Source organism: Falco punctatus, assembly GCF_963210335.1.
Source record: "Falco punctatus genome assembly, chromosome: Z".
Classification (NCBI taxonomy): Eukaryota; Metazoa; Chordata; class Aves; order Falconiformes; family Falconidae; genus Falco; species Falco punctatus.
This window is the reverse complement of record NC_137586.1, coordinates 4,656,209-4,666,646: the sequence shown is the minus strand read 5'-3', so window position 1 is coordinate 4,666,646 and position 10,438 is coordinate 4,656,209. Positions and strand designations below refer to the sequence as shown.

Sequence of the window (10,438 nt, the reverse complement as noted above, 5' to 3'; positions counted from 1 at the left end):
AATCAGCCCGAACCTGCTGTCTCTGCTTTAACTCAGGGACAGCTAAAGCAGTCTGGTAATGTAAAAAGAAAAAAAAAAAAAAAAAAAAAAAAAGTCTTTTTCCACTTACTGAAGTAAATCTGCTCAGTTGTGACCCGAGGCCACGGCCACTTGGCAAACATTTCTGAGGTTTACACCGATGAAAGCATGGTTGCATAGATTTTGCTTTCAGCGTCCAGAGCTGCAGATCCTGCCCCGGCAGCAGAGGCAGCGTCACATCTGTGTTTCAGCTCCAAAAGGTTTCAGTCAAAGCTTTGATTTTATCAACTTCATCTGAACACTGATCAGCTGAGGTGCAGTCTACCCAGCTGCCCAGAAAACTCCACAGTGCCAGTTCTGGAATAAATTTCCAAGTTTTCTTCACCTGATCCAACTGCGCTGGAGGAGCACACTTTAGGACAGGCAGGTAAGCCCGCGTGGGGCTGAGACCCAGCGCAAGCAGGACAGATGAAGCACAGCAGCTCAGGGCAGCGCACGCAACCATCATCCTCCCTGCAGCAACGGCCGCTCATCAGCTTTGCCATCACGGCAGAGAGCGTTACCGCAGCTGACTGCTACCCATCACCAGAGATACACAGCACCAGAGAGCGTGTTTGTGGGACCTTTCTGTGCTTTTCTGAATCGCCTCCTCAGCTGATGTCACCAGGCAGACCCTGTCACTCCCAGCAGTGGGCACAAAGCCCCACTGCGAACCCACGCTGCCACAACCCACCCACCCCTTCCCAGCACCACCCCACGGCCCCTCACGGGACCAGGGCCGATCCGCCCTTCTGCCTGTCCGGCCCGGGTGCCTCCACAGTGCTTTAGCAGGGAAATTGGTAAGTCACCCTCCTACGGCACAGCGGCAAGGGGGCAGAAACCATAACTTTGGAATATTTTATTAGAAACAAATCCATCTCCGCAATTTTGGACTAGACACCCCTGAGCTTGGTGCTTTCTGACTACAGCAGCATTTAAATCAAAGCCAGCACAGCAGCACCAAGTGGTAACTGGGGTGTAGCCACTGTGCAAGGGCAGAGTAGCAAGCTGTAAAAGCTGTCCTGGAAGGGACAAGCGCTCTCGGGCAGCCAGCACAGAAAGGCTCCACCACAGCATTCCTTCACACCCATGAAGCCTCCCCGGCACCCATTCCAGAGCTGCGTGTAAAAGAAACAAGACTGTGAAAGACAAAAGGAACTCCAAAGGAAGCCCTCTGTCAGGAGCACAGCACTAACATGTCTGCTTTTCTCAGAAAAAAATCTGGCTTCCAGATTAAAAGTTTATTTCTTGCCGTACTGCAGAAGCAAGAGCTCACACTCTCAGAGCAGTCCAGCCACTCATAGAGAAGCTTGTCAGCCCGGAACTGCGTGGAAGGCTTAGATGAAACGCTTCCAGCTGCCCGTTTGAACTCCGAGGCAGGATGCTCCTGTGAAGGAAGTTACCTGGGGACAGCGAACAGCCTCAGAAGTTCTGATCACAGGTAGCCGAGGATCACCAAGGATTAAGGACTGAGTTCCAGTGTACCAGGTAAAGCTGAATACACCACACGAAGCAGAGCTACTTTAAACTGAATTTTCCCACATTCCAGATAGAAGTTCTAACACCTGTACTTCAGGCAGCATGCAGAAAAAGTCAGGAAAGAGATGCTCTGGTATATAACCTCCCCCAAACCATCAGCAATCACAGGTCATTGACAGAACTACACTATGGAGGGTGGTGGCATGTATATCTCCAGTAGTTACAAGCCAACAGCTAAACACGCAGGTGTCCTGAAGCACGAGGACAGCCAGCTCTGAAAGAACCTGCCTTCTGAAAGCCTGGCACCAGCATGGCATAAAGAACGCAGGGAGAGTTACCGCCTGTGACCACACAGCGTAACCTGCTTCCAGAGCTGTGGCGCAACCCCGGCTGGCAACTCAGCGCCACGCAGCTGCTCACTCACCTCCCACCCAGGCACGGGGGGAGAATCAAAAAGTGAGAACACCCATGCGCTGCGATAGAGGCAGTGTTAATAGGGAAAGCAAAAGCCAAAACGCAAGCAAAGCAGAACAGGGAACTCGTTCAGCCCTCCCCACGGCAGGCAGGCGCTCAGCCATCCCCAGGACAGCAGGGCTCCATCACATGTAACCGTGACTTGGGAAGGCAAACACCATCGCTCCAAACGCCTGCCTCTTCCTCCTTCCCCCAGCTTTATATACTCAGCATGACGTTCAGTGGTACGGAATATCCCTTTGGCTAGTTGGGGTCAGCTGTTCTGGCTGTGCCCCTTCCCAGCCTCTCGTGCCCCTCCAGCCCTCTCACTGGCGGGCCTGAGAATCTGAGAAGCCTCTGACGATACAAACACCAATTAGCAACAACCAAAACCATCGGTGTGCTATCAGCACTGTTCTCATAATAAATCCAAAACACAGCACTGCATTGGCTACTAAAAAAACTATCCCAGTTGAAACCAGGACACCCAGTTGCATGCCCTCCTCCAAGAACAGCTGCCTAGTGGAACTGGCAAAAGCTGCAAGCACGACCCTCCGCTGTCACAACAGGAACTGCACTCCTCGCCACAACATCCAACCGCCACCCTGACTCGTTTCTTGTAAGGGGACTTTAATCCACCCAGTAGTTAAAACGTGCCCAATTTTTCAGAGCTCCTTAGCAAGTGTGTCTGGGGGAGTTAACTCTGTGCTTTTAAAGGTGCCTGTCGCTCAAGCAGCCCGCCAGAAAGCCAATAATTTAGAACAGACTATACTAGCGTTTTTACATGGAAACTTTTATTCTCATTGAGACTGTACATTCAAGTCGCACATACTTTTAAGTCTTTGATGGAGGCGGAGCATGGGATCACAACAGCCTGGTCTGTTTCAACAGTTTTAAGAGTTTATGCCTCGAAAGTAGCCAGGAAGCTTGTGACTATTTCCTTCAACTTCGCTTCTGTCTGGTCAGAGATCTTCCCTTCAGTCCTGTTGAAAGAGTTTAGTTACACTTCTGACACAGGAATAGATACATACATAGTCAACCCCTAAGACAAAAAAACCCAACATCTTAACAATGAACCTTCCAATTTCTAACAAAATTAGCAGATGAATTAACATGTTTCCATTTGATGCATGAAGCCATACACCTGATACTAATGTAGCATCCCTTCTCATAAAAAAGTTTGTCCTGTTTGAGAACAAATGTTTGTCAACAAAGCTGTACGGATTTCAGTAACACTCTGCCTTCTACAGAGCTGTGCCTCAGGGGTGGAAGGCACATAATGTGATTCCTGACAGAAGTCAGGAGCAGTTTACAGGACTATGGAAATACTCAATCCCCAGAAGTCCATTCAGCAGCAGGGAAGAGAGCGAGCAGCACTTAATCCACATTACTGTACCAGCTTAAAGCTGTCAAAAATACAGGAACTGAGCAGATTAAGTGATTTCAGTATCAGATTAAAGGGAAAGTATGCAAGGAAGTTAATTTTAATCATCTGGATTTCCTAAGTAAAAACTGCAGACATGAAGCTGAGCTCTGGACAGCCATGCAAGGACAGCAGGAAAGGTGATTTAACCCTCAGTCCTGGTACAGGCAGCTTAAGGCTTGACGTTCTAGGTCACACTAACAGTTCAGTGACCATTACCTGCACTCCAGCCATCAAGTCAATACCCTTGGGATGAAGTAAGATCATACCTGATTGTGGAGAGGAGGGCCTGGTGCTGGCTCAGTACATGAGCTAGGAAAGCACTCTCAAATTTAGTGATTTTGCTGGGCTCCAGCTTGTCCAAGTGACCTCTTACACCAGCATAGATGACTGCAACCTGTTCCTCAATAGCCATGGGAACTGCAGGAAAGAAAGCATTCATGTCACTGGTAACTCTTGCAACAGGACACGTCACTACTGCAGAGCCCTCCTTCAAAGATCAATTGCACATCTGCAACACGGCTCAACTAAGTCTGCCTTTACCATGTCCACAGAACAGGCATGAGAAATGCTGCCACAAACACCAGCCTCATTAGCACAAGAGACTGATGGGAAACACAGACCTGTTACATCTGTGATACTCACCATACTGTCCTTGTTTGAGAAGCTCTGTCAGACGCACACCGCGGTTCAGCAGCTGTTGCGTGGCAGCATCCAGATCAGACCCAAACTGAGCAAAGGCAGCTACTTCACGATACTGAGCCAATTCCAGCTTCATGGTACCTGCCACCTACAACACAAGATGCAGGTCTGACCGAATCCAACCACCTTTTAAACAAGTGTAGTAGTTTGCAGGTTATCTTCAGCTGACTGTTGTCACTATTCAGCTTTGCCTTGCATACCAGTCAAGCGAATCTCAAGAATGCGACAGATGAATATATGAATTTCAGCTTTTGCCTTTTAACATAGGCATGCTATTTCTCCCTCAAAATGGTGACAGTTGATGGTAAACCTCTCTAAATCCGTATCTGGACTAAGAGCAAGTGGCTAACAGAGTATTCTCTATTTCTAGTTAGACTAGCACCCACTTCAGAAAACCTGAAACCTAACAGCCCTGCATCTTTTCCCTTCTTCCCCGCCTCTCTCAGCAGGCGGTGGCATTACTAGAGATCCCCAAAGTCTGTACTAATTTCTAAGGAATCCAAAGCTTTATTCCCTCTCTATTTCACTCTTTAGAGTGAAACAGATGAAAAAGCCTCCACACCACTCATCTCTAGTAAGAGAAGGAGCAGCACCTTCATGCTTACCTGCTTCATAGCCCTGGTCTGAGCAGCAGAACCTACACGGGACACAGACAGACCAACATTGATGGCTGGACGGATACCTTTGTAGAACAATTCAGTTTCCAAGAAAATCTGTGGGAGAAAATTATGTGTTATTATCTTGGTCAGAAGCCTGGAAGCCTCCTCAGAAACCTGCCAGTTAGTTACACAGAAGTACTGGCATATGAAGAACTCCCACCTGTCCATCAGTGATGGAGATGACATTGGTTGGAATGTAAGCAGACACATCACCAGCCTGAGTTTCAATGACAGGCAAGGCGGTCAGAGAGCCACCTCCAAAGGAATCATTCATTTTGGCCGCTCTCTCCAGCAGGCGAGAGTGTAGGTAGAACACATCACCTGGGTAGGCTTCACGACCAGGTGGGCGACGCAGCAGCAGAGACATCTGACGATAGGCAACAGCCTGCATGGTATAAAGAAAGGTTTCAGAATTCAGTAGCTCATTTGAAATTCTGAATTTCTGAACCTGAGGTGATCTTACAACTACAAACACCAACATTAGGTTATAAGGCCTATAAACAATGTTTTCTGACCTGTTTGGATAAGTCATCATAGATGATTAACGCATGTTTTCCATTGTCTCTGAAGTATTCCCCCATGGAGCAGCCCGAATAGGGAGCCAGATACTGAAGGGGTGCTGCGTCAGATGCTGTGGCAGACACCACAATAGTGTACTTCATGGCATCTGGAAAGAATTGGGAGACAAACACCACTGAGTATACTACCTCATCATGCCTGTAATCAGCAAATACAACGCACACATGAAGTACTAGTTGCTGGTACAAGCCCAGGCAGCATCACTACATTGTTACAGGAAATGACCCCTGTACTAGATTAACATGTCCAGTAGCTCAATTAACTCAAGAAGTTTGAAAAACAAGTTCATGGCAGCTAACGTGTAACACTTGCAGACTATTCTACCATTTAAAATTAAGTTTAAACTTCCACTAAGACACAGTTTTGTTCTGGAAGTAACTCAGCCTGGAAGTCCATAGCTTCCTGGCTGCTGCAAGGCAGTGTTGTTTTATAGTCCCAAATTAATTATTGTAATTAAAATGTGGGGATGTATTCCTGCTAGGTATGACTCTGCTTGACCAACAGGCAAGAGGTAAGGTGCCTTCTCCAGCAAGCTCTGTTGCATATGCAGCCTTGGTCAATGAGATCACTCTTTCTGAAAAGGTGCTATCATTTAATCCCTTACGTTTGGGCAGTAAAGTCTCTCCACTCAATATGCAACTGCCATTCACACTGACTTGCATACATATGAAACAAATGCCAAGTCCATAAATACTTGTAGATCACAGCTTGTCATCAGGCCTGCCTGACTGCCAAGAGGAAGCTCTCAACTCTGCTGGAAAAAAGAACAAAACAAAAAACCAAACACAGGCTGACTTGTCCAGAAACAATTCAGCCATTTTGGAGCCTCATACTAGTCTTCTAATGTGACGTAGCAAAAAGAATGGGTTTTTTTCCCCCCAAATAACTGAAAGATTTCTTGTCCACAAAAGCAAGTAGTTCACTCAATAAGATTTGTGTCTATACTCGCAGCTAGTATTCAGCTGTAGTCACAGTAGTATTCAGCATTATCACGAGAACAGGATGTCACTAGTTGCCAGGCTCAACCACCTCCAGAAATCTGTACCTGCATCAGTGAGCCTCTTCACCAGCTGAGCAACAGTAGATCTCTTCTGACCAATTGCAACATAGATACAGTACAGCTTCTTTTTCTCATCTGTTCCATCGTTAAATCGTTTCTGATTGATAATTGTGTCAATTGCAATTGAAGTTTTCCTGCATAACACGGAAGTTGGTAAGTTAAGCTGCCTGTGGTTCTCCCAACATCTACACAGTTTTGTGTTCAGTGCTGTGCATCGGCACATGCCGTGCGCAACTCTTTCTTTAAGGAAACATGTTTAGCTTGGGCGTTTAACTCACCCAGTCTGCCTGTCACCAATGATGAGCTCACGCTGGCCACGACCAATTGGCACCAAGCTGTCCACAGCCTTAATACCAGTCTGCATAGGTTCACGCACAGAGATTCTGGGAATGATCCCAGGGGCCTTTAAGCCAACTCTCCTACGCGTCTTAGATGTAACAGGACCCTTCAAAGAGGGGAAAACAACTGTTGCAGTCTGTACCACAAAGCTACAAGCAGAGGCAGTAAACACCTAAGCTACACTTACCTTTCCATCAATCGGATTGCCCAGGGCATCTACAACACGGCCCAGCAGCTCTTCCCCAACTGGAACATCCACAATGGCACCAGTCCTCTTCACAACATCCCCTTCCTTGATCAGTCTGTCATTACCGAACACGACAACACCAACATTGTCGGGCTCCAAATTCAAGGACATACCCTAGGACAAAGATCACATTACCCTGAGAAAACCCAAACCAACATTTATGAAAATTTTGACAGTTTAATACCAATGTGATTATTCCACAGCGTAGAACATTTAACATAATGTACTGCAATCTTATTTGTAACAACAGTAAACATTCTGCTTTTAGGCACACTGAGTGTACGCTCTTCCATACTAGTCAGAGAACCTGCCTAAGCCTTCAGCTTAGTACAGAGACTGCAGTCTACCATTTCAGTCATTTATCTCTCTAAAAAGAATGGAAAAGATACGCAGGATTCAGATGCAACACTTCTCCCTTGCCTAGGAGCTGGACAAGGGAAAAGCACTGGCTTCTTCTCTGTCTGAAGCCAGTTAGATTATTAAAAATACTGAAGAGTTGTTGCAGTACTCTCAGAATAGTCAGACAGTTTTTAACTCTAGTCTACTCTTAGGGCTGTATGAAGTCAGCTAACTGCACCCAGTTTTGAAACACAGAGGCTATTACTCAACCGTAAACAGAAAAGCCAGCCTGAAAGCAAAGAAAACAAAATCCAATGCCAGATCAGTTCTTATAGAGACAAATAAGCTCCATGTTGGCCAAGATTCAGATACAGATACTGAAAGTGAAGTGTTACAAATTCAAAGAATATTTGCTTTTTGCAGTATTAATTCAACCAGCTGATACATATTAAAGTTGCAATGAAGCCTGTAGAAGGTACCATACAGGTACCTCCAAGTAGTGTCATGTTCTCCTTAAAAACAGTCATCTCTATTTCCAAGCTAACCGAACTGTTTTAATGAAAGCTTACCTTCAGTCCAGAAGAGAATTCAACCATTTCTTCTGCTTGGACATTTCTTAGGCCGTACACACGGGCAATACCATCACCAATTGAGAGCACACGGCCAGTCTCCTCAAGTTCAGCAGAGGTGTCAGCTCCCAAAATACGTTCCTCAAGAATAGAGGATACTTCAGCAGTACCTGGAAAGACAGGTTTCAAAACAGATCTAGCACATTAAGGCACAGAATGAATTTGGTAAGCTTGTCTTGAATTCACAAGACAAGGTACCCTTTCTCAGGTATGCCACAAGGTCTAGGCAGCAACACTCTTCCTTACATAGGATGCATCAGATAAATAACAGCTTCTGTAGTCACAGACAGTAAAAGCAGCTTCAACTCATCATTATGAGCCAGCATCAATCAAAACACTGATGCCTATTTAGTTATCATTTTTTTCATTATCTCCTGTGCTATTACCAATCTCTACCTCTAGAAAGCAATCAGATTAAGTAATTAGCCTTAGCTCAGAAAGAACTGACTTGCTAGCTCTGCTTGCTGAGCATTTACTTACACTGGAGGCATCAAAACACCCTGTCAACTGATGTGTAATCCAAGATCCAAATATATTTAAAGGAACTCCATACACTTAAGGAACAAGTTGTTCAATATAAGCTGTAAAAACACATTCACCATCTTCCTCAAACTTGTTTGGCAGCGTACCTCCAACAAATTTTTCTTTCCGCAGCTAGGTAACAGTAATACTGTGAAATTTATTTCCCAATAGTAACTTTAATCACCCTAAACCACTTCAAATTGCATGTAAACCACTACCAAAAATACAGCTATGCAGTGCCACTGCCTCCCCTAGACACCAAGATACTGGCAGCAAAAAAGTTATCCTCAAGGACACAAGGTCAAACCCCACCAGGCCTGGGGAAGTCATCTGCTCCCTCATACTCATACAAACAAGAAAGGAAAACTGGAATTTGAGATCTATTTTTTCAAATAATTCTGCAGGAGTTGAAGACGTAATCAAATCCTCATGAAGCAGGTAAACTGTGTAAGCCGACTAATGTGACCACTCCTTTGGTTTGGGCATAATCGGAATACTTATTAGAGTGACATCTCCTGGATGTGACTACGTAACATACTTCAGTTAAATGCTATCAGTAACGTCCTCAACTGTTTTGTTAACTGACACACTCACCCCCTCACACTCCAAATTCCTTTTTGTCTCGTGGAGCAAGTTCTTAAACCACACTTTTACATGAAGACCTTTCTCAGACTCACCCGTTTTCTGAAAGCATGTTTTGGAGGCATGGATGTTTCTTGTAGCAACAAAAGCTGCACCCAGGGTGTTTCTGGAAATCTAAAATAAGTAATTTTTTCAGTAACAGTGAGATTTTTTCAATCATTCATAAAAAAATGTTGAGATAAAACACTGAAATTTTTCATCATGAGCTTATACATTTAACGCATCTCAGTTTTGAGACGCCCCATCCACAAGTTGTAGTTATGGACCCATGTCCAGCACAACCAAAGCCAGAAGGTAAAAGAGATTGCTTTAAATTTATTTGCTGCATTTTTCTGCATTGCACTGATGTCACCATCACAGCACTGCAGCAGCTCCCAAAGCAACACCTCCGCTCCTTTGCCACTTTTGTGCTGAACACCTAAAGCTTAAGGCATGGAAGAAATTAGCGCACCCCTCACGGTTCTGCACAAGGGAGAAATACGATTGTTTCTTCCAAAGACTGTCCTTTCTAAGAAAAATCTAACTCCAAAATGTCTTTAGCTATGACTAGAACACACGCTTGCAGAAACAAATACGAAATCTGTGATAATGAAAGCATTAAAGTATTATAATCCTATATCCCAAGCAAAACTGCCAGTGCAGTCTTACGCAGCGTTAATGCTACTTCTCTGACAGCCTGGGCAGGCCTCTGCTCCGTTCACCTTCACAAGGGACACCGGCCAGGAACGGATCCTGATAGATCTTTTTGCACCCTCGCTCTCCCCACAAACACAGGGGAAAAACCACCTCGCTGCTCAAATCCCTAACCCTAACTGAGAATTAGCGGCTTTCAGGCATTAACCTGAACCCCAACACTGCCAATCCACACCCCCGGGGAAAGACACATCGTCCCCGAGACCACCACCCAGGAGGTGACGGGACCCTCGCCCCCTCTCCAGGAGCCGGGCCCCGCTGCCACCCAGCGCTGAGGGAGCTCCCCTCACACACGCCGCCCCAGTCTCCCGAAAGGGGGAAGCCGCGGCCCCTCAATGTCACCGCGGCCACCAAGATGGCGGCGGCGGTGGCGCCCGCCCGCCCGCCCCGCCGTTCGCCCTAGGGAGGGAAGAGCGCGCTCACCAGGCCAGCCTGCCGCGGCAGGGAGCGGGCGAGGGCGGCTGCCACACGGGCGGAGAGCATAGCGGCGGCGGCGACTGGCAGCTCCTCCACTGAAGACTTTAAGCTGAAGGGTAGCGGCTGCCGGCCCCTCGCTCTCTCCACAAAATGGCGGCGGCGTGCTCCGCCCCTTTTGGCGGCGAGACCACGCCCGCG

The 10,438-nt window shown here is 46.5% G+C and overlaps 1 protein-coding gene across 1 annotated transcript; it reads right to left on the bottom strand.

The window, feature by feature from the left end:
• Positions 1–2,761: 2,761 nt before the first annotated feature.
• ATP5F1A (ATP synthase F1 subunit alpha) lies at positions 2,762–10,410 on the bottom strand. The gene is made up of 12 exons (XM_080371615.1): positions 10,247–10,410; positions 9,166–9,244; positions 7,907–8,076; positions 6,939–7,112; positions 6,691–6,857; positions 6,398–6,546; positions 5,289–5,440; positions 4,934–5,158; positions 4,720–4,827; positions 4,058–4,202; positions 3,682–3,832; positions 2,762–2,972 (listed from the first exon to the last, which is right to left on the bottom strand). Exons 1-12 carry the CDS (start codon positions 10,304–10,306, stop codon positions 2,891–2,893), a joined length of 1,662 nt encoding a protein of 553 aa, XP_080227741.1. The 5' UTR covers positions 10,307–10,410; the 3' UTR covers positions 2,762–2,890.
• Positions 10,411–10,438: the final 28 nt, after the last annotated feature.